Source organism: Lipotes vexillifer, unplaced genomic scaffold (assembly GCF_000442215.2).
Source record: "Lipotes vexillifer unplaced genomic scaffold, Lipotes_vexillifer_v1.1 scaffold1011, whole genome shotgun sequence".
Taxonomy (NCBI): domain Eukaryota; kingdom Metazoa; phylum Chordata; class Mammalia; order Artiodactyla; family Lipotidae; genus Lipotes; species Lipotes vexillifer.
The window spans coordinates 2,177,676-2,202,100 of record NW_006787698.1 but is presented as its reverse complement, the minus strand read 5'-3'; the positions used below and the strand labels follow the sequence as shown (position 1 = coordinate 2,202,100).

At 49.7% G+C, this 24,425-nt stretch overlaps 1 protein-coding gene across 1 annotated transcript in view; it reads left to right on the top strand.

Moving 5' to 3' along the window:
- Positions 1 to 24,425, top strand: part of MLLT1 (MLLT1 super elongation complex subunit) — a 55,235-nt gene that overhangs the window by 16,970 nt on the left and 13,840 nt on the right. The window contains exon 5 of the mRNA XM_007460734.1: positions 21,866 to 22,009. Within this exon, the coding sequence (XP_007460796.1) occupies positions 21,866 to 22,009 (144 nt within the window). The remainder of the gene's footprint in view (positions 1 to 21,865; positions 22,010 to 24,425) is intronic.

Sequence of the window (24,425 nt, the reverse complement as noted above, 5' to 3'; positions counted from 1 at the left end):
TCCCCCTTTATTCCTAGTTTACTGAGTGTTTTCATGAAAGGGCATAACATTTTTTCAAACACTTTCTGCCTCTGTTGAGATAATCATGTGGGTTTTTTTCCTTTATTAATGTGGTATATTACAATGACTGAACCATTCCTGCATTCCTGGGATAAATTTCCACTTGGTTATGTATATAATCTTTTTTAACGTGCTGTTGGATTCGGTTTGCTAGTATTTTTTTGAGAATTTTATATTCACAAGGAATATTGATCAGTAGTTTTCTTGTGGTATTTTTGTCTGGCTGTTTTATTCCTAGTTTTATTCCTAGTTTACTGAGTGTTTTCATGAAAGGGCATAACATTTTTTCAAACACTTTTTCTGTCTCTGTTGAGATAATCATGTGGGTTTTTTTCCTTTATTAATGTGGTATATTACAATGATTGAACCATTCCTGCATTCCTGGGATAAGTTTCCACTTGGTTATGTGTATAATCTTTTTTAATGTGCTGTTGGATTCGGTTTGCTAGTATTTTTTTGAGAATTTTATATTCACAAGGAATATTGATCAGTAGTTTTCTTGTATTTTTGTCTGGCTGTGGTATCAGGGTAATAATTCTGACTTCATAGAATGTGTTAAGCAGTGTTCCTTCCTCTTCTATTTTTGGAAAAGTTTGAGTAGAATTGTTGTTAATTCTTAGAATGTTTGGTAGCGTTTACCAGTGAAACCATCCGGTTCTGGACTTTTCTCTAATGATTTATGGCATTGAGTGTATTTTCATAGCTTATTTGCCTTTAACTTCTTTGATGAGGTGTCTGTTCAAAGTGTCTGACCATTTTTAAAAATTGGAATGTCGGGCTTCCCTGGTGGCGCAGTGGTTGAGAGTCCGCCTGCCGATGCAGGGGACACAGGTTCATGCCCCGGTCCGGGAAGATCCCACGTGCCGCGGAGCGGCTGGGCCCGTGAGCCATGGCTGCTGAGCCTGTGCGTCCGGAGCCTGTGCTCCGCAACGGGAGAGGCCACAACAGTGAGAGGCCCGCGTACCGCAAAAAAAAAAAAAAAAAAATTGGGATGTCTGTTTTGTTACTATTGAGTATATAACTGTGATAGAGTGTATAATATATTGATTGTATAATAGTGATATTGCGGATATCAGTCCTTTATCAAACCTTCCTTTTGCAGGTATTTTCTTCATCTATGGCTTGTCTTTTCAGTCTCTCGGTCTCTTAGTGTCCTGCAAAGAGCAGAAGTTCTTGATTTTGATGTAGTTCAGCTTGATTTTGTCATGTGTGGTTTGTGGTGTATCTGTGTCTGTAACATAATATTTATCATTTTAGCCATTTTTAGATGTATAATTCAGTGGCATTAAGAATACACACAATATGAAATAAGCCAGACACAAAAGGCCAAATATTATGTTCTTCCACTTGTATAAAGTATCTAGAATAGGCAAATTCAGAGATAGAAAGTAGAATAGTGGTTACCAGGGACTGGGGGAATTATGTTTAATGGGTACAGAGTTTTCGTTTCGGACGATGAGAAATTTCTGGAAATGGATAGTGACAGTGGTTGCACAACATTGTGAATATACTTAATGCCACTGAATTGTACACTTGAAAATGGTTAAAATGTTACATATATTTTATCACAATAAAAAATTCACCAAAAAAGTAAAAAAAAAAAAAAAAAAAAAAAAAAAAAAGAATATGCACAGTGTTGTGCAGCCATCACTGCTGTTCCCAGAACTTTTTGATCATCCCAAATAAAACTGTACCAATTAAATAATAACCTCTCCTACCCTCAGTCCTCTATTCTACTTTCTGTCTCTGTGAATTTGCCTATTATGGGTACTTCACGTGAGTGAAATCATACAATATTTGTCCTTTGTATTCGCAACGTTTTCAAGGTTCATCCACATTGTAGTGTGTGTCATTGTTTCATTCCTTTTTAAGGCTGAACAATATTCCATTGTATGGATATACCACATTTTGCTTATCCATTCATCTATCTTGGACACTTGGGTTGCTTCTGTGTTTTAGCTACTGGGAATAATGCTGCTGTGAACATGAGTATACAAATATCTCTTTGAGACCATGCTTTCAATTCTTTTAATTTTTTCATTGAAGTATAGTTGATTTACAATGTTGTGGGCTTTCAGTTCTTTTGGATACATACCCAGAAGTAGAATTGCTGGATTATAGATATAGTAAATCTATTTTAATATTTTGAGGAACCACCATGCTGTTTTCCACAGCAGCTGTACCATTTTACATTCTCACCAACAGTACAGAAGGGTTCCAGTTTCTCCACATCCTTGTCAACACTTGTTGATTTCTCTCTCTCTTTTTTTTTTTTTGATAGCATCAATAGTAATGTGTGAGGTGGTATATCCTTGTGGTTGTTGTTGTTGTTATTGTTGTTGTTGGCCACACTGCATGGCTCGTGGGATCTTAGTTCCCCGACCAGGGACTGAACCCAGGGCCCTCGGCCATGAATGCAGCACGTCCTAACCACTGGACTGCCCGGGAATTCCTTCATCGTGGTTTTGATTTGCTGCTTCTAATGATTAGTGATGTTGAGCATCTTTTCATGTGCTTATTGGGCATTTGTATATCTTCTTTGGAAAAATATCTATTTGAGTCCTTTGCCTATTTTTGAATTGGGTTGTTTGGTTTTGTTTTGTTGTTGAGTTTTATGAGTTCTCTGTATATTTTGGGTAATAATCCATTATCACATATATGATTTGTAAGTATTTTCTTCCTTTCTGTAGGTTGCCTTTTCACTCTGTTGGCCATCTACTTTGATGAATAAACGTTTTTAATTTTCATGAAGTCCAGTTTGTCTATTTCTCCTTTTTTTGCCTGTACCTTTGGTGTCATATCCAAGAAATCATTATCAAATCCAGTATTATGAAGCTTTTGCCCTATGTTTTCTTCTAAGAATTTTATAGCTTTGGCTCTTACATTTAGGTGTTTGGTCCATATTGAATGAATTTTCGGATATAGTGTTAGGTAAGGGTTGAACTTAATTCTTTTGGATGTGGGTATCCAGTTTTCCTAACACCATTTGTTGAGAAGACTGTCATTTTCCTGTTGAATGGTCTTGATGCCCTGTTGAAAATCATTTGCCCACATATATGAGGGTTTATTTCTGGGTTTTCTAGTCTATTTCATTGGTCCATATATTTGTCTTTATGACCAGTACCACACTGTTTCAATTACCATAGCTTTGTAGTGTTTAAAAGAAAATTTTTTTTAATTGAAGTATAGTTGATGTACAATATTAAATAAGTTACAAGTGTACAACATAATGATTCACAATTTTTAAAGGTTACACTCCATTTATAGTTATTATAAAGTATTGGCTATTTTTCCTGTGTTGTATAATGTATCTTCACAGCTTGTTTTGTACCTCTTAACCCCCACCCCTGTCTTGCCCCTCCCCTCTTCACTCTCCTTACTGGTAACCACTAGTTTGTTCTCTATATCTGTGAGTCTGTTTCCTTTGTGTTATATTCACTAGTTTGTTTTATTTTTCGGATTCCACATATGAGTAGTATCATACAGTGTTTGCCTTATTTCATTTAGCATAATACCCTCCAAGTCCATCCATGTTGTTGCAAATTGCAAAATTTTATTCTTTTTTATGGTTGTGTGGTATTACATGTTGTGTGTGTGTGTGTGTGTGTGTGTGTGTGTGTGTGTGTGTGTACCACATCTTCTTTATCCATTCATCTATTGATGGACACTTAGGTTGCTTCCGTATCTTGGCAGTTGTAAATACTGCTGCTGTATCTTTTCAAATTAGTGTTTTTATTTTTTTTCAGGTATATACCCAGGAGTGGAATTGCAGGGTCATATGGAAGTTCTATTTTTAATTTTTTAGGAAACCTCCATTCTGTTTTCCACAGCAGCTGTACCAAGTTACATTCCCACCAACAGTGCACAAGTGTTCCCTTTTCTTCACATTGTTGCCAACATTTGTTATTTGTGTTCTTTTTGATGATAGCCATTCTGATGGGTGAGGTGCTATCTCATTGTGGTTTTAATTTGCGTTTCTCTGATGATTAATGTTGTTGAGCACCTTTTCCTGTGCCTGTTGGCCATCTGCATGTCCCCTTTGGAAAAATGTCCACTCAGGTCTTCTGCCCATTTTTTAATTGAGTTGTTTGTTTTTCTGATGTTGAGTGGTATGAGCTATTTATGTATTTTGGCTATTAACCCCTTATCAGTCATATCATTTGCAAATATCTTCTCCCATTCAGTAGATTGTCTTTGTTGATGGCTTCCTTTGTTGTGCAATAGCTTTTAAGTTTAATTAGGTCCCATTTGTTTAGTTTTGCTATTATTTCCTTTGCTTCAGGAGACATCAAAAAAAATATTGCTACAGTTTATGTTAAAGAGTGTTCAGCCTATGTTTTCCTCTAGGACTTTTATGGTTTACAGTCTTACATTTAGGTCTTTAATCCATTTTGAGTTTATTTTTGTATGTGGTGTTACAGAAAGTTCTAATTTCATTCTTTCACATGTAGCTCTCCAGTTTTCCCAGCATCACTTAATTGAAGAGAGTGTCTTCTCTCCATTGTATATGCTTGCCTCCTTTGTCATAGATTAATTGACCGTAAATGTGTGGGTTTATTTCTGGGCTCCCTATTTTGTAGTAAATTTTGAAGTCAGGAAGTGTGAGTTTTCCAAGTTTATTCTTATTTTTAAAGATTTTTTTGGCTATTTGAGGTCCCTTGAAATTCCATATGAATTTTAGGGTAAATTTTTATATTTCTGCAAAAAAAAAACTGTCAATGGTATTTTTTTTTTTTTTTTTTTTTGGTGGCACGCGAACCTCTCACCGTTGTGGCCTCTCCCGTTTCGGAGCACAGGCTCCGGACGCGCAGGCTTAGCGGTCATGGCTCACGGGCCCAGCCGCTCCGCGGCATGTGGGATCTTCTCAGACGGGGACACAAACTCATGTCTCCTGCATCGGCAGGCGGACTCTCAACCACTGCGCCACCAGGGAAGCCCCGTCAATGGTATTTTGATCGGGATTGCATTGAATCCCTAGATTACTTTAGGTAGTTTGACATTTTAACAATATGAAGTGTTCTGAATTCATGAGCATGGAATATTTTTTCATTTATGTCTAATTTCTTTCGGCAATGTTTTATAGTTTTCATTGTACAAATCTTTACTTCCTTGGTTAATCTCTAAGTTTTATTCTTTTTGATGCTGTTGTAGGTGGAATTGTTTTCTTAATTTCCTTTTCACATTGTTCGTTGTTAGTGTATAGAACTGCAGCTGATTTTTTTGTGTGTGTTGATTTTGTATCTTGTAACTTTGCTAATTTATTGGTTCTACAGTTTTGTGTCTCTGTGTGTGTGTGTGTGTGTGTGTGTAATCTAGGATTTTCGATGTGTAAGATTATGTCATCTTCAATAAGAGGTAATTTCACTTCCTCCTTTCCAATTTGTATGCCTTTCTTTTCTTTTCTTTTTTTCTTTCTTTTTCTTGCCTAGTGCTCTGGCTGTTACTTCCTAGGTGTTGTATAAAAGTGGTGAAAGCGGGCATCCTTGCCTTGTTCCTGATCTTAGAGGAAAGCTTTCAGTCTTTCACTGTTGAGTGTGATGTTTGCTGTGGGCTTTTCATCTGTGGCTTCTATTTCTAGTTTGTTGAACGTTTTTATCACATACGAGTGTTGAATTTTGTCATATGCTTCTTCTACACTTACGGAGATACAATAACTATTGAGCAATATTACTTATAGTATTGTTACACCTCAGATAATTTTATACTTGGGAGAAAAGTATTGAATGATAATAGGCCAGGGGCTGTGTTAGGCATTTTACAGATAGCTCCTATAACCCTCACACAATCTCTAGTGGGTGTGAAGTGCATCTCATTGTGGTTTTGATTTGCATTTCCCTAGTGCCTAATGATGCCGAGCATCTTTTCCTGTGCTTTTTGGCCATTTGTATACCGTCTTTGAAGACATGTCTGTTCATGTCCTTTGCCCAGTTTTGAATTGGGTAGTTGTTTTGGTTGTTGAGTTGTAAGAGTTCTTTGGGAATCCTGGGTAGGTGCCCATTTTTAGATGCTGACAGAATTTGCTGGGCAGAATGAATGTGTGATGTGAACTTCTCTGGGTTGGGAGCTTGAGCTCGTCCAGGGGGATCCAGATGGTCACCCTCTGATCACATGTGACCCAGAAAACCCTACGAGCTGTGGCTAAGTTGTTCCTTTGGAAGGTGATCTGGGGTGTTGGTTGTGGCCTGAGAGAGCATGCCTGGACAAGGCAGCGTGTCCAGGATGAGTAAAGTATCCTAGGACCAATTGAATGAACAGAGTCTTGCTGAAATGCTCCCTTGATATCTGTTCGTTGTCCCAGAAGTGTCCCGAGGTCCTTGAAGCCCTTCTTGTTCCAACAAGTGAATTATATCTTGTGCCCTGGCTGTCCAGTAGAAATAGGTAAGCCACGTATGTAACTCGAAACTTTTTAGTGGCCACATTAAAAAAGGTTACAAGAAACAGGTGAAATTAATTTTAGTACTGTAACTTATTTAACCCAGTATATCCAAAATCCTAGCATTTCAACATGTGTAGTCAGTATTTTAATATTAGCAAGCTGTTTTATATTCCTTTTTAAAAATACTAAGTCTTTGAAATTTGGCTTCACACTTACTGCACATCTCAGTTTGGACACTAGATTTTATTGGAAGGACTTGATATGTCTTTAGGTTCCATAACGTTCACAGTCAAAGAAAGAGGTGGCTTTGCAAACCCAAGTTGCTCCAAATGTGCCTAAAGGTGTCTTGAGTAACCCAACCAGGATGGACTGGCTCATCGTCACGAATTTTTTTTAACTTTTAATTCTGAAATAACTTTAGAAACACAGAAGAGTTGCAAAGATCATACAGAGAGTTCCTATATACCCCACATCCAGCTGCCCCTAATGTTAACATCTTACATGACCACCATACGTGATCAAAACAAAGACATTAACGTCAGTACAGTACTTCCTGTTAATAGGCTTCATTTGGATTTCCCCCGTTTCCGTTCTGGAATCCGTCCAGGACCCTACCTTGCATTTAGTGGTTGTGTCTCTTTTTTTGCCTCCTTCCATCTGTGACAATTTCTTAGTCTTATCTTTCATGACCTTGATGTTTTTGAAATATACTAGCCAGGCGTTTTGAAGAATGCTCCCCAACTTGGTTTTGTTTTTTCATGATTAGACTGGGGTTGTAGGTTTTGGTAAGAAGACCGCAGAGGTGAGGAGCCCACCCTACCCACCCACCCCCATGCCCCACCCCCATCATTACTTCATAGTAGGGTGGACCTGATACCAACTTGACTTATTACTAGGGTTGTTACCTTGATCTGGTTAAGGGGCATCTGCCAGTCTCTCCTGTGAAATTACTATCTGTCCCTTTCCATACTGTTAGAAGCCAGTCGCTTGTGGCCAGCCCTCACTCAAGGGCAGAAAAATTAAGCTCCACATCCCAGTGGGCAGAGTTAAATACACCACAGTAACTAATATCTATTTGAAACTATGCAGATCACTTGTTTCTTTTTCAAGCTTCATCCACTAGTTTTGGCATCCATCTATGGTGATTTCCATTTCACTCATTCCTTCTACATTTATTAGCTGGAATTGTTCTGTAAGGTAGTTGTCCCTTCTGCATTTAATTATTTACTCAGCCCTTTATTTATATCAGTATGGATTCATGAATCTTTGTGGGGTTTGGGGGGTTATAATCCAGGCCTATCGTCATTTGTTTGGTGGTGCAAATTGTTCTCACTCTGGTGGGTGGGGACTCCCTCAGGTTGGCCCCTGGGCCTTTTCATCATGTTCCTGTGCTTTTTGGGGTGCTTCCTCGCTTTCTGGCACCACAAGGTGCTCCAGGCTTATCTTGGTTTTTTCCCCTGCACCAGCCCTAGAATCAGCCCTTTATCCAAGGAGCCTTGGTCCCTTTTATTAGAGAAGGGTGTTTAGAAACCAAGATCTGGGAGCAAAGCGTGTTCGTTGTTCCTGGGGCGTCACTGCTTTTAGGCCCCTCAGAGGGCAGATCTGAGAAGTGTATGCATGTATTCTAACCGCCCCGCCTGTGCTCATCCCGATGCTGCCTGTATATGTAAACACAAAAGTAAACATCAGTTCATGCCTCTGCCTCCACCTCCAGTCCAGAGCCACCAAGTTCACTCGAACAGCCCTCACCCCCACCCTTGCTGATTTTAACTTCTTTCTCTGCAGAGAGACACCTGGCTCTCCTTACCTGCAATATACTTGCTTATTTGTTTAACCTTAGTGTATCTGAAAAGTAGTCTCAGAATCTCTAAGCCATATTCCTGTGAGAAGTAAAGTAACGGTGTCTGCGTGCAGTTTTTGTCTTCAGCCTTCCAGGATCCAGTTAAAAGTTCTTTGTTGCAGCTCCTTTCCTCCATCGTTGCTGGTATGGTTGTGTCATTTGTGTGTATACAGTTAGATTCATTAGTCATTGTCTGAGCTCTGTCTGGGGTTCCCTTTCCCCACTCATCTGGTTATTATTATTATCACCATTTTAGTTTGTCTTCAGTGAAGTTCATTCTGGGTTTTGACATGATAGAGTCATGCATCCACCACAGCGTCTCCACACAGAACCCTTCGCTCCTCCCCAGACCCCCTCCCGCTGTCCCTTTGAAGTCAGCTCCTCCCCCCACCCTCAGTCCCTCAAAAACACTCATCTGTTTTCCATCCTTAGAGTTTTGCCTTTTCCAGAATGTCACATAAATAGACTCCTACAATATGTAGCCCTTTGTGTCTGGTTTCTTTCACTTGGTGAGATGCACTTAAGATTCATCCGTGTTGTCACATGAATGAATAGTTCATTCCTCTTTATTGTGTGGATAATGCTGCATTTGTTTATCCATTTGCTGGTTGAAGGACATCTGGGTTGTTTCCAGTTTTTGGTGATTATGAAGAAAGTTGCCCTAAACGTTTGCAGACAGGTTTTTGTGTGGATGTAAGTTTTCAGTCCCCTTGGGTAAATACCCAGGAGGGGGGTTGCCGGGTGACACCGTACAGGTAGGTTGGACTTTATGAGAAACTGCCCACTGCCATCTGAAGTGGCTGCCACTTCGCATCCTCACCAGCAGTGGTGGAGGGTCTCGCTGCCCTGTGTTCTCGCCAGCGCTTGATAAGCTCTGTTGCCTTTTTTTTTTTTTTTAAGTCTTCATTGAATTTGTTACGATATTGCTTCTTTTTTATGTTTTGGTTTTTTGGCCAGGAGGCATGTGGGATCTTAGCTCCCTGACCAGGATCAAACCCACACCCCCTACATTAGAAGGCAAAGTCCTAACCACTGGACCGCCAGGGAAGTTCCCCATTTTGCCTTTCTAATGGGCAGACAGTGGTAGCTCTCTTCAGTAGCTTTATTGAGATATAATTTATATACAATATAATTCATCCATTTAATGTGTACATTTCATTGGTTTTTAGCATATTCAGAGCTAAAAACATACAGTGCAACCATCACCACTAATTCCAGAACGTTTCCATCACCCCAAAAGAAACCCCGTCCCCATTAGCAGTCACTCCCCATTCCTGCCTCTGCCAGCCCCTGGCAACCACTAATCCACTCTCTGTCTCTGTGGATTTGCCTGTTCTGGATGTTTCACATAAATGAAATCACACACTCTGTGGCCTTTTGTGACTGGCTTCTTTTATTTAGTGTAATATTTTCAAGGTTCATCCACGTTGTAGCATGTGTCAGTGCTTCATTCCTTCTTATGGCTGAATATATTCCATTCAGAGTGGATCACCTTTTGTGTATCCATTCATCAGCTGATGGGCGTTTGGGGTGTTTCCACCTATTAGCTGTTTTGTGAACAAGTTTTTCTGAGCCTATATGTTTTCATTTCTCTTGGGCATATACCTAAGAATGGCATCGCGGGGTCTTTCGGTAATGCTGTGTTTAACTTTCTGAGTGGCTGCCAGACTGTGTGGCACAGCAGCTGCCCCATTTTACCTTCCCACCAACAACGTCCGAGGTTCCAATGTCCCCACGTCCCGGCCCACACTTTCTGTCTCTCTGATTACAGCCATCCTGGTGGGCGTGAAGCAGTGTCTCATTAGATTGTGATTTGCATTTCCCTGATGGCTGATGACACTTAAGCATCTCGTCATGTATTTATTTGCAACTCATATATTTTCTTTGGAGAAGTGAAGTGACTGTTCAGAATTTTTGTCTTTTTTTTTTTTTTAATTGGGTTAGTTTTTTTCTTATTGTTGAGTTTGAATAGTTCTTTATATACTCTGGATACAAGTTCTTTATCCGGTACATGATTTATAAATATTTTCTCCAAGTCTGTGGTTTGTCTTTTCATTCTCTTTAACAGTATCTTTTGCCCAGCAAAAGTTTTACGTTTTGATAGCCCAGTTTATCATTGTTTTTTCTTTAATGACTTGTGCTTTGGGTCCGGTGAACGGAATCTAAAAACCCATGAGTTTTGTTTTTGCGGCCCACCCACTGGCAGCGTGTTCGGAAACAGCTGTTTAAAGAGGCAGAAGGAGATTGCCTGTAGGAAGATGGTATCTAGAAGGTGATGCCATTGTCATTTATTCTTTGCAGTTGAGGGTTTTTAGAAAAGTTTATTTATTTACAGTGAGGAGGGGAAATTGCTTTTCTCCTGTTTTGGGGGTGTTTTTGTTTTGTTTTTGCTGCAGTTTCATTGATTTTTTCAAGCAGCAGATATTTACCGAGTCTGGGACACAATGAGGACCAAAGTGGATCCGGTCCCACATCTGGTGGAGCGCCCAGACCGACAGGGCAAGACGCGCTGGACAAGCAGGGATGAGGGCAGCGAGGTCAGCACCAGTCCTCAGTGCTGCCAGCGCATCGCAGGGACCCGCTTAGAAGGGGGCGGGGGTGAGGTGCCAAGAAAGGTTTCCCTTAGGAAGCCAGGCTTACTCAGCCTTGCGGGTGGGTGGGAGTCCGCGGCACACAGCAGATGGGAAGACACCCTTCCTGGTGAGGGTTGGGGACACGCGGGTTCAAAGGCAGGCCAGGGTGGGAGGGGTGAGTGTGTTGGGGAGCATTGGAGGGATCAGCCCGGTTGTGTGTGATGCGGTCACGCTCGCTGTGTAAAAGGCCCCTCAGGCCCGTGCGCGGCAGGTGGGTGTGCTCTAGACCCTCAGTGAGGGGTCGATCCCTCTGACCCCTCTGGGTCCATCTGCTTCTTTGCTTGCGAGATCTTTCGGCCTTGGCCTCAGACTCCGTGGTGAGCCGCCTCCCGGGCCTGTCCCAGGTTGTCTGGTGGCAGCACGGTCACATGACTGGGCAGATCTGGCCCAGGCCTTCCTGGGAGTAACTCAGTGGCTGACAAGCGGGAAGTACTTGTCCGTGTCCTGGGGAAGCAGGGTCGGTGTCTAGGGCTCAGGGGCCCTGAAGTATCCACGTGAAGGGTCTCTTGGGGACTTGGTCTCGTGTGGGAGCAGGTGCGGACGAGCTGATCTCATTATTTTCTTTTTCAAATTAAAGCTGGCTGCCCCTTAGCCCTGAGTTTCTGGCTTGGAGCAATCGGTGAGACCAAGAGGAGAGAAGGGTCAGTGGCAGGGTGGGGCCGAGAGGTCATCTGAGTTCAGAGGCATCTGCTCTGTCATATCCCACGTCGGGCCGGCGGCCCTCGCCTGTGCCCTGCGGACGTCTGTTAGGGAGTCAACGCTGGCCTGAGCACACATGGGTGTGGAGCCCTCAGCTGGGCCATTTGGGCTGCGAAAACTTCCCCGAAGCTGACCTTGGCCCCGTTTCCTCCGGTCTCTGCCCCCCTTCATTGTGAGAGGTACTGTCCACTTAGCGACACACTTCGGGAGAAGAAAGAGAACACATCATGGGTGCCTGCTGACTCGAGGACACAGCCCGATTTTCAGAAACGTAGAACGTGAAGTTTACTCTGGGGGCTTCTGCTAATGGTGGACATCCTGCCTGCCCTCCACCCCGCCCCCAGCAAGCTCTTGTTGGACGCTGAGCGCTCACCATCACTGACTTAACGTGACTTTTCTCAGAGGTCGTCAGCTGAAGTCACAGAAGGGGCGTCTTCGTACCTTTTATTAGGAAGTTTGCGTGGTTTTATTCAGAAAGGATGTTTTGTTTGTTTGTTTTAAAGTAAGTTGAAACAGCGAGGCCGGCTTCTGAGCCGGAAGCCCTCAGAGGCCTCGTCTTTGACGTTCCCGCTGACTTGTGCTGGGGGGACGACAGCGTGGGCAGCGTGGCAGAACCGGCGACATGTTGTGGGCGGTGCTCTGGCCCCCAGGTCCTCAGCGCCCCCGGGCAGAAGCGGCTCCGGGTACCTGGCTTGCTGGTGGCGGCCGGTCGGGCTTTCCCCACTTGCTCTCAGTGTGGGTTGAGACGGCGGGCGAGAGTGGGTCTTGAGTGATTAGGCCCTCGCCCCTGGTGGGACCACCAGCCCCGCACACCCCTCGGCTCCCAGGCTCTCTGGGGCCTTGCTGGGTTCAGGGGGTGGGCAGCCCTCGGCTGCTCTGCGCCGGGGACAGTTGCTGGTTGAAGCAACGGGGGGATCGGCCTCACTGGTGCATCCCCGAGGAGCCAGGACAAGGGGACAAGGTGGGAGGAGACCAGGGAAGAGGTCAGAGGCTGTCAAGTTGTGACAAGCCGCATGGACGCCGGCCAGCTGTGCCTCGGTTCGTCTTTCCCTGTAGCATCCCTCTGCTCCTCCGTGTGGGACCCCAGAGGCATCTGCATTTCCTAGAGGGTGGGTGTGGAGCCCCGGAGAGGCGTGCCTTGAAAGAGCGAATGAGTGAGAGAAGAGGTGCGGCCTGACCCACTTGTGTAACCAAGCCGTTTGCACTGTCACCCCGCAAAGTGAGGGGGGCGCAGGCAGTGGGAGGGGGCTTTTCCACATCAGCCCGGGTGCTCTCTTGGATGGATCTTCGGCTCAGGCAGCCTCAGTCCCAGGTTGAGAGGTGATCTGCGTTTTGCATACCTGGCTCTTGTGTCTCTTTGTCTTGACTGGGGATGGGGGGGTCTTAGATGGGGGGCAGTGAGGTCCAGGGAGGAGACCAGCGAAGCCTGGGTCTCCTTGGGCTCCAAGCACTCATGGGCTCGTCCCAGGACGCCTCACCCTTTCTTCTTTTTTGTCTGTTTTGGTCCAGGTTTCCTTGTCAGATTGCCATTTTACGTGTGTGTTCGTATTGCTGGCTCCTTTCTCACCCTTTTTGGTGTTCGCTTGGGGCCTAACCATTGTTAGGGCTCCAGATAATAGAAGCTAACTTTAAGCGTAAAAGTATTTGTTTCCATACAAAGCTCTTTAAATTATAGTCTTTGCCTTTCTGCTACCTTGTTTGAATTTCTGATTATCAATACACTGATATATTCAGAATATAGGTTACCCAAAATTCAGACAACACTGAAGCATGCGGAGCAAAGAAAAAGGGAAACTCTTCCCTTTCCATGTCTCCCTCCCCCAGCGTCTTTGCTCCTAAGGGGTGAGTGGTGGTGTGTGTGTCTCCAGCCGTTCCCCCGTGGGTTTTACATTTCGTGTGTGAGTGAGGCTTTGATCTAGAGCCGTGGGCTTTCCTCCTGTCCTCGATTTGTGGGTTTGCTCTTGCTTTCCTCCACGGGCAGCGGGGCTTGGAGCTTGTCCACGTCCTTGTGGAATGACAACCAGCGTTTCTGGGGTCTGTTACATCATTTCACAGGTGAGGAAGCCGGAGCAGGAACTGGTGGTGTCACTTGCATGATGTCACCTGCTCGATGTCCCCAGCAAGTGCAGGAGCCAGCGGGCTCCGGAGTCTGCCCCCTGGGTCACTGTGTTCTGTCTGAGCGTCCCTCAGTGGGCGTGCACCATTATGTTCAGATGTCAGAGGTACATTTTCAAGGAAAGAGAATGTCCCTGGCACCCCTGACCTCCAGCCGGGCCATCCTGACTGGCGTCTCGGTGGTTTGCCTCTCTGGCTGTCTCCCGCAGCACTGCAGTGACTGTGCCCCCTGCAGCTGGCCCTGGCAGGCCCCGAGGTCACCCGCGGGGCGGCCTCCTGGCCTCCTGGGCCGCCCGACAGCTGCTGCCCATGCCGTGCTGCCAGCTAGTCACAGCCGCTCCTCCTGCCTTCCCTTGTACACCCAGAACCCTGGGGGTTTATTTCCCCCTCTCACCGAGGCTCAGAGAGGTGGAGTGGCGGGTCCGGTGTCACACAGCAAGGCAGCGGTGTGACACCCGGGAGGTCTCAAGACCCCAAAGCCCACGGTTTTCAGCCCACATTGCACTGCTTTCCTTAATGCTTTTTAAAAGTTTTTCTCTTACTTCTAACTGCAAAGGTGATATGTGGAGGCTGCGAGGAATCCGGGTCTCCTCTCCAGCCTGTTTCCTTGAAGTGGCCACTGTCACCACTGTAAGTCACCTTCCAGAAACAGCATCATCTTCTGTGTGTATGTGTGTGAGTGAGTGGGGGGGAGGGGGAGGGAGAGAGAGAGAGATGCAATTTCAAACTGAGTATCTGTGGACCCTGCTGTGCCGGTGCCCACAGCTCTGCCGAGTTCTTCGCGCTGTCTGCTTAGCGAGCCCCTCAGCTTAGACCAGCCATCATGGCCCTGCCCTCCCTGGCTGAGGGCCACCGTCACTCCTGCAGGCTGCCTCAGTGGCCCTCCCCGAACACTTGTTTACTAGGCGGGTAGGCTCGATCATGGCAGTGGGATTTCAGGCGTTGCTTCCCTCGCTGTCTCTCCCGGGCGGTCTGCGATTCTCTCCTGCTGCCTGGAAGCCCTGTTCTGGTCTGCCTGGGCTGGGGACCCGCGGGCCAGGCCAGAGGAGCTGAGTGCACAGAAGCGTGGGGTCTGCACACGCCCGAGGCTGTGGTGTGCCGACCCGGTGTCCGGCCTTTATTGGTTCCGTGTGGCATTGGCAGATGATTAAATGCCGCAAAACCTCAGTTTCCTTGCCCGAGGGGCGGTGAGAGCAGTGACTAACTCTCAGAGCAGGATGAAATAAGGTGCTGAGTAAAACCTGCCGCCTGGCACCTGACCCCAGGGAGGGCTGGCAGGGCTGCTGGCGGCAGGGCGGCGCGAGGGGCGGGGGGATGGGGGAGACGTAAACCTGCGGCCACGGAGGATCTTGGGGACAGTGGGAGGGTGGCCGCGGGCCTGCCTGCACCCTTGTCCCCAGTACCAGGATACAGGCAGCCCACGTAGGTAGTCAGTAGATGCTCGAATGCGGAGCTGTGGGGAAGGCTGGGGGTGCTAGGCGTGTATATTTAAACTTTTAAATATAGAAAACCAAGAAATAGATGCAGAAGTAGAGAGGGCAGCAGAGCAAACCACCACATAGCGCCCACCACCCAGCTTCAGCGCTTACTCACCTGCAGGCGGTGCTGTTCTCATCTCTGCTCCCAGCATGTCTTTTTTTTTCTTCCTTTTTTCTTTCTTTGTAACATCTTTATTGGAGCATCATTGTGTGTGAGTTTCTGCTATATAACCCAGCATGTCTTGAATCAGGTGCTAGGCATCCTATTTTTTTACTCTGTAAATGTTTCAGCCCGTGTCTATAAAAGATAAAACTCTTTAAAAACAAAACAAAACAAACCTAAAACAGTATTATCAAATCTAGAAATTAATAAATCAATAATTCTTTAATATTGTCAAATATCCAATAATACCAGTTTCCCTGTCTCACGTATATATATTTTAAATAATTTGTTCACATCAGGATTCAAATAAAGTCACTATGTTGCTACTAATTGCTGTGTCTCTTAAGCGTCTTTAAATCTTTTTCCTCTCCATCTCTCTCCCTTTCTCTCCCTTGCAAAGCACTTTCAGATGCTGTATTGTGGTCCCATAGGGATGTTGCTGACTACAGCCCTGTAAACTGCCAGTTAGGTCTAGAGCCATGGTCAGATTCAGGTTTACCTGGTTGTCCTTTAAGCTCAGCATATGCGAAACCCGGGGCCTCTCACAGGGAACGTCGAACAGGCCCGAGGGACCAGGGAGGGCAGAGGAAAGAGCCCCAGGATCCTCAGGAACCAGGGGTCCTCCTCGACTAGTGAGGCTGCGGGAGCCTTCCATTTGACCTGGGGGTCCTCCGGGCCAGCCCTGCCAGCTGCAGCAGAGAGGGGCCCTGGAGATGGCCCCGGGGGTGGGTTCTGAGGTGGTGGATGGGGCCCAATGCAGAGCTTCAGTCAGCCGGCCCAGGGCTGGGGGCTGCTGGCCCGGACGGGCCCCGTGGCCCGCACTCCCCGTGCAGTGGACAGGTGTGTGTGCTGCCGGCCTTGGGCGCTGACACCAGTTTGGCCAGTTCCTCCGCATCTTAGTTTGCTGAGGCTGGGGAGGGGTGCTGGCCTGTGGCCAGTGGCCCAGGGCCTGGCCTGAGAACCCCTGAGGCCGGCCTCGGGATCCCGAGGGTCCAGGGGTCCCGCTGGAATGACTAAGGATGTTAGTTACTCTTGGCATTGCTACCCTGCACACCTTGAACTTGGCCACCGCTCACCTAGTGTGCTGCTGGCTCTTGGGGTGCCGTGGTGCTGCCTGCCTCTTCGCTTTCTCAGGAGGCTGGTTTCCTGGGGGCTGGGCAGGAAGTGGTCCGCCACCCTCTTGGAAGTTCCTAAGCCTCTCAGGCCCCAGGTCTTGTCCCGAGGGAGCTCTGATCATCAGCGTGCGCTGGGGCCCATGCTGGGTGCTGGGGGAGGCCCCTGCCCAGCCCACATACTGCCCCCTGGCTCTGCTCCTCACTGCTCACCTGGGCATCCCAGAGAACTCCTCCTGGGTGCTGTCTCGGGCCAGCGCGTTGCCCTGTTTGGTTTGTGTGGGTGTGAGAACCGCTCCAAGAGCCAGGGGTTCCAGAGGATACCACCTGCCTGGAGGGCATCCTGGCTCCCTGCTGACCGGTCTCTTGGCACCGGGCGTGTGCTCTGCCTCTGGTTCAGTTTATTCATCTGTGAAATGGGGACAGTAGGAGCACCTCTGCTTGGAAGAGTGCCTGGCCTCAGGGACGCTCCACGGAGTTACATTACAGAGCAGTGGGCGTCATGTCAGGATCGCTGCTGCCCTGAGGGCTTCAGGGCACTAGAGACCCTCCTCAGCCCTGGTCATGCTGTGGGCACATGGCGGGCACCTGTGAAGTTTCTGTAGGACAGATGAGTACGTGGGCACATTCAGCAGACATGGGTGCTTACTCAGCGCTGCCCCATAGGAACAGAAGGGGTCCCTTTGTCCAGAAGGGTGATGGACAGAAAACAGACATGCATCCTGTGGACCGTGACAAAGGCTGTGATTGGGGATGATGGTCAGAGGAGGCCCTTGGAGGGAAGCCATTGGCGGGCTTTAAAGGAGTGGGTTGGGGATGAGCCAGGAGCCGGTTCAAACTCCATGGGTTGAGAGGAGGCCACAGCAGAAGCAGCTGGGTGGTAGGGGCAGCAAATGGTCCAGAGGAGATGAGGAGGGGCTGGCTGAGGGGCCAGGGACTGGGGAAGTGGCTGGACCAGCCTTGCAGCTGCACCACCAGGCTGCGGCTGGTGGGTGGGGGCGGGCTGGTGGGTGGCAGCGGGCGGGGGCGGGGGTGTCACCCAGAGAGGGCAGAGGCAAGAGGAAGTCCTGGTTCTGAGCCTCGGGCGCCCAAGTTTGGCAGCGGGGGTCCCATGTATGGGCTGCATCTCCACGTGCCCTCGTCAAGCCTCCGCTTCTTCCTGGTGAAAACAGTGGTTTCTGTTTCTTGATGGCGCAGAGCTGAGCCCTGTGGCTGTAGCTCATCCTCCCACCTTTACAGGTGAGGAAGCCGAGGCTCAGGAGGGCAGGCCTTGTGCAGGGAGAGACGAGTCCCAGGCCCAGCCTGACCCTGTGCCCTGCAAGGGGGACAGCCAGCTGTCTGCTGACCCCCCCTTGCTGACACACAGGTGTCCTCAGCCGAGTTCCTCCTCCTAGCCTGTAGCCTCACTGCCCTGTGTCCACTCGGAATGCGACCGGGGAAAGTTGGAAGCACCTGCAGGAGTGGACGGGGTGATGGGACGGGCCCCTGAGAGCTGTCTGTGGCCTGCCGCCCCCTGCCTGCGTCATCTTTGGAGCAGATCCCAGGCATCATCATTTCACGTGTCAGCACTTCAGACTGTGGCTCTAAAAGATAAGGGCTGCTTCTTATTTTTTTCTTTCTTTTTTTAAAAAAAATCAATTAGTTTACTTTTGGCTACGTTGGGTCTTCGTTGCTGCGCACGGGCTTTCTCTAGTTGCCGTGAGCAGGGGCTGCTCTTCATTGTGGTGCATAGGCTTCTCATTGTGATGGCTTCTCTTGTTGCAGAGCGCGGGCTCTAGGCGGACGGACTTCAGTAGTTGTGGCTCGCGGGCTCTAGAGCGCAGGCTCAGTAGTTGCAGCACACGGGCTTAGTTGCTCAGTGGCATGTGGGATCTTCCCGGACCAGGGCTCGAACCCGTATCCCCTGCATTGGCAGGTGGATTCTTAACCACTGCGCCACCAAGGAGGTCCCAGGGCTGCTTTTTAGTATTGTAGCAGTACCAGTGTCATGCCTGCAAATTATCAATTTTTTAATCCCCAGCCTAAAGCTTTTCCCTGTCTGAATCAGGATCTTGGCCGGACCCGCACATTGTGATTCAGGGGGTTGTCTCCTAAGTCTCTTTGAATCTATAGATTCTCCTTCTACCTTCTTTTTCTTTTTCTTTTTTTTTCTTTTTCTTTGCACTTTATTTGTTGGAGAAGCCGCGTCATTTGTCCCGTAGAGTTTGGTACCGTCTGCCTTGTTGCTGCTTTCGTCCCGGTGGTGTCTGCATTTAGCACAGTCTCCTGATCTGTGTCTTCCCTGACAATGTGCACTTGAATCTGGAGGTGAGGTCTTCCCGGGAAGGGGGTCCGTGCTGGTGACGTTGGCAGGGTTGACAGACAGCGCCTGGGTGACCGACCTGTCAGGAGTCACAGATGGGTGGTAATCTTGTTCCTTCTTCATGTAGTAGCCGGGATACGTTTGTGCCATTTACCCCTCTTATCGTCTGTGTGTTTACCTAGTGGGAAAGCGGGACAAATGCTTGCTTCCACCCGCCTCCTTTGTTTGCCAGTTTCAGGCCCTGCTCCCAATCTCGACAGATGTTCTGCCGGCCAGAGGCTGTTTATTCCCCGGCACACGGATCTGTGCTGTCTCTTCCCCAGCCTCAACCCCCGTAGAGCCCTCTGCCCCCAGGATGAGGCTCACCCTCTAAGTGGCGGCCAAGGCCCTTCTCTCTGGGTCCCCTGCTGCCACTGCTGTCCACCCTCCCCTCCAGCTGCAGCCACGTGGGCTCTCGGGGTCCCAGAGAGGACACTGTGGCCTGCGGTGCTTTTCTGCACCCTCTAGCTGTTCTCCAAGCCTGTCACAGCCTCCACGGGCCCTTCCTGGCCCCCTCCCCACCCCCACTGTTGGGTCAGGCCCCTCTCCAGCAGTGGTCACATTTCATTCTTTTGGCGAATATGGAGCGCCTCCCCAAGGCCAGCACCCGGGGAGGGGGGTGCAGGACAGGAGTCCCCACAGCCGCTGCCTCCAGGGGTTCCCAGCTTGGTGGAGACACACACCCAGTGTGACAAATGCCTCCATATGGGTGGACACAGAGGAGGGGCACTGGCCGCATGTAGGGGCGAAACAGTGGTTACCGAGGGCTGCTCTCTCTTCCTTAACAAGAAGTGGGAGACAGCAGCTCTGTGGCACTAGGGCTGCCCGCCTGGGGTGCTCTCGGCTTCCCTCCACGCTTGTGCCGTGGCTGATGCTGGCCTGCAGGTGTACCGTGTACCGTCTCACAGTTAGGCAGGAAGAAGAGAAATGCTGAGACTTTCTTGCACTTTTTTGATTTGGAAAGGAAAGCCCTCCCTAGGCTGACCTCCCTTATCTCATCGCCTCAAACTAGGTCACTGTCCACCTTGGACAAGGGGACTGATTTCCAAGTCTCGTGCAGATGGGCGGGGTAGAAACCTATTCTTCCTGGGGCCAGGGGCCAGGGGAGGGGCCGGGTCGGTGTCGGTGGCATCGGGTTGGCTCGAGAAGGCCTGGCAGCTCCTGGAGGGCAGGGTCTGCGGCTCCGTCGCACGACAGATGCACCTTCTACCTTTGTGGCCTGGATGGGGGGACAGAGTCGTCCAAGTGCAACTGCAGGACCTCACTCCTGTCCCCTTTGTTCAGAAGCGGGCGTGTGGCCAGCCAGGCTGCCGCTCCCTGCATCACCAGCTCACCACGTGCCATCTGCCCAGGGATGGCGGGGTGGCCCGGGGCCCTGGTGCACCACCACAGGAGGAAGGGGCAAAGAGAAGCCAGCCCGGGAAGTGCCAGCGAGAGGGCTCAGCTGCCCTGCCCCTCCTTCCTGAGCCACCTCCTGTGCACTGCTGAGAGGCCGCCACTGGCTCCCTTGTACTCCTAGTTTTCTCTCTCCCGCGGATAGCACTTTAAAAAATTGGGGTGTAATTCACATACCAGGAAATGCACCCTTTTTAAAGCACACGAATTTGGTGGTTTTAGCGTGTTCACAGTGTCGTGCAGTCATCACAATTTTCTAGTTCCCAGGACGGTCTCATCATTCCAGAAGGATACTTCATCCCTATTTGCAGTTAGTTTCCACGTTCCTCTCCCCCAGCCCCTGGCAACCATGAAGGCACTCTGTCTCTGGATATGCCTGTTCTGGACACTTCGTGTAAATGGAATCACACACTGCATGGCCTTTTGTGTCTGGCTTCTGTCACTGAGCATCGTGTTTTTGAGGTTCATCCACGTGGTAACATGTGTCAGTGCTTCATTCCTTTTTGTGGCTGGATACCATTCTGTTATATGGATGGACCACAATATGTTTATCCATTCACCTGTTGATGGACACTTGGGTTTGTTTCCGCTTTTTGACTATTGTGAGTGATGCTGCTGTGGATATAGGCGTACAAGTTTTTTGGGGTTTTTTTGGTCTTTTTTTTTGTGGTACGTGGGCCTCTCACTGTTGTGACCCCTCCTGTTGCAGAGCACAGGCTCCGGACGCGCAGGCCCAGCAGCCATGGCTCACGGGCCCAGCCGCTCCGCGGCATGTGGGATCTTCCCGGACCGGGGCACAAACCCGTGTCCCCTACATCGGCAGGCAGACTCGCAACCACTGCGCCACCAGGGAAGCCCAGGCGTACAAGTTTTTATGTGAATGTGTATTCTCATTTCTTTTGGGTATACATCTAGGGGAGATATGTGTTACTCTGTATTCAACATTTTGAGGAACTTTCATACACTTTTCCAGAGGGGCCACCATTTTACCTTCCTGCTAGCAGTGCACCAGGATTCTGGTTTCTCCACATCCTTGCCAAGGCTTGTTATTTTCCTTTTTTAAAATAATTGCCATCCTAGTGGGTGTGAGGCAGTATTTTGTGGTTTTGATTTGTATTTCCTTAGTGGTTAATGGTGTTGAGCATCTTTTCCTGGGCTTATTGGCCGCCTGTATGTCTTTGGAGGAATTTCCCTTCCAGGAAAGGGGCCGGGGGTTGAGGCTGCAGGATCCTGGTCCTAGAGCCTGGGGTCCGGTCTCAGCATTGTCGCTGAGCAGCTGTGTGTCTTGGAGCGTCGTCTTCCCCGTCCATGGGCCGAGCACTGAGGGTTGAGGGGGATGTGTGTGCGGGGCTCCGCTCACCATCGGCAAGACTGCTTCATTAACCAGCTGAGAACATCATCCTGATGATCTTTATTTCTGTCGTGGTGCCTGCTTTGCCGCTCCGCAAATAGTAAGTTGATTTATTTTGCATGAGCGGAGCGATGGGGAGGCGCGCACACACACACACACACACACACACACACACGCATATGAGGGTCCGAGGGGAGAGGGGGGCAGGCCCGGCGGCAAGGAGTGCCTCCGCCTGGTCCTTGGCTGCCCTGCAGCCTCCTGCCCAGCCCTCTGAGTGGACTTCCTTGTTTTCTCTGTTTAAGGAGGAGCCAAGGAAGGTTTGCTTCACCTATGACCTGTTCCTGAACCTGGAGGGCAACCCGCCCGTCAACCACCTGCGCTGTGAGAAGCTCACCTTCAACAACCCCACCGTGGAGTTCCGGTACAAGCTGCTGATGGCCGGCGGGGTGAGTGTGCCGCTCCACGTGCCCCAACATGGCCCCCAGCGCTGGGTGGCCCTGGTGCTGGGGGCACCCGGGGCTCTCCAGCGTGTGGTCGGGCACCCAAGACCCAGAGGGGCAGGTTGCACGGGTGGCGCCCAGCAGCTTTGGATGGGACCCAGGGGTCCCAAGTCTGTGCTAGGGTGTTGTCCGCTGCGAGTGACTGACTAGTCTCTAGTTACCCTGTAGCTTCTTGTTGGCTGTGGGTAATTAGCATCGTCCTCCATGGAGGTGGAGCGGGGCGGGGGGAGGGGGCAGGAATGGGCACGAGGCCAATCTGTCAGCTTGGAGCCGGAGCCAGTTTTAACCAGATCAGCAAGGCCTCGCGGGGGTGTGTCATCGTGTCATGGGTTGGGTGGGGAGCAGCCCTGGCTCTCTCTGTAGGGGCTCCCTGCTGATGCGCGCTCCTGGCGGTTTTGTCCTGGTGACACAGGCTCTCAGAACTTCGGTCTCCGTAGCAAGTTGTGTGGCCAGTGATCCCGCTGCACGTGGCAGGGCCCTTGGAGAGCGGGCTGGGGTGCTCGGCCGTTGAGGAGGACTGGACTGCGCCGAGGGCGGTGGGCTGAGCGCACGGACATCCCGAGCCTGGGATGAAGGAGTCCGGCCGGGGGCGCGAGAGCCTGTGTGTGCCCACATGTGTGTCGTGGAGGCAGGCCCACCTCCCCAGTGCGTGCAGGGCGTTTGGCTTGGGTTTCTTTGGCTCTGGGGAGCAGTCCTTTCCTGTTCACTTAATTCAGTTGGGTCTTTCTATAAACTTTTTTAAAAACATGAAAGCAATCACGTATTCATCGCAGAATACATGATTAAGTTATGCTGTGTTCCTAGTAAAAGATTAGTGTGCGATTCTAATCTAGCACATGATGGCTGACAGAGTCCAGTCACAGAGCCGGGAGGTGCAGAGTCAGCTTACACAGATGTTGGCCCTGAGTTTGCCGGGTTCAGTGGTCCTCCCCCAGCTCTGCTTCTCTACCTTATTTTCGCTGCGAAATATTTTCCAAAGTATTTCCCGAGGTGTTACCCAAAGCTTTCACGGTCACCTCTCTTTGGGAGACAGACACACACAGCGCCCACGGGCCTCTCAGAGCCCCAGGACCCAGGCATCGAGACCTTGGCTCCCCACGTAAAGTTTTTTTTTTAACCTTTAGAGTCACATGCGAAAACTGGTTGTATCATTTATAGTCATTTATTTTATTTTTTAAAAACTAAAACGTTTTGAAGAAAAAAAAGATGTTTTCTTTGCTCTGAGGAGATGCAGGTTCAGTGAGCATCATCTAAACACATAAAACTGGAGGGCGGGGAGGAGGAGGTGCGCAGGGGCCGGGGAGGGAGGTGGGGAGGGCAGTCGTGGCCTGCAGTTTGGGAGGGAGCGAGGGAGGCCCGCGAGCTGCCGCCCTGTGGTCTCTGCTGGCTGCTGTTCTGGCCCTTTGGGGCTGCCTGGAGAGCCGGTTGGCTGGTCAGGAACTTTCTCGCCCTTTGGGGCTGCGGGCTTCAGGCCCCAGGCTGATGGCAGGGCAGTGCTTTCTGGTCCTAGGAGCTGCCCGAGACCTTTATGGGACGGTGGCTCCTGAGCCCTGAGTCCTGGTCCCTGTTTGCCATTCTGGGGCTCTGGGGCTCTGGGTCCCAGTGGCGCCGCCTTTGCCATCCGGTGGCGGATGGGCCCAGAGCCTGCCTGCGTTGACGTTGATGTCGGCGCTGGAAGCGCAGGAGGCCAGCGCAGGAGGAGCGGGCCGTCGGTGAGCCCGCGAGGACTGCTTTCTGTGCGGCCCCTTCTCCCAGGGTTGCCTGAGCCCTGTCTCTCCTTGGTGAGGCTCAGACACCCTCAGCGGTGACCTGAGCTGCTTCCCACTGTGCCAGGCGGTTGCCCGGCCCCTCAGCTTGTGTCTCATCCTTTGCCCCGTCGGCAGTTGAGCTACGCAGAGGTAGAGGCTCCTTCAGAGGCCAGGGGTGAGACGGGTCCCCGTGGAGCCATGTGCCCCAAAGGGTTGTCACAGACAGGCAGCGACACGGGAGGCTTCCACGCGCTGTCCTGGGATAGGGTTTGTCGGGGACCTTCATTTGAAGGGAGAGAAGTTGCAGCGAAAGTAGAAGGAAAAGGTCTGTGAGTGGACGCACTAAGGTGTCCCGTGGCCCCGCCGTTCTCCTGGGCTGCACTCTCCGTTGCTTCCCTGTGGCCTAGAGTGTGCGGGTCGCCAACAGCGTGATCCCGGGCCTGGTGGGGCAGGCGGCTTCTGGGTGCCTGGTTCAGAGCGTGGTGGTCGGACAGGTTCCCGTGAGCAGCACCGCCTCGGGCTCCGCTGCAGGGCTTGGGGGCGGCGAGGTGCTCCACCGCCCTCCTTTCGACCCGGCGCCCCCGCAGCCAGGCGTGACCTTGGCCCCCCCCCCC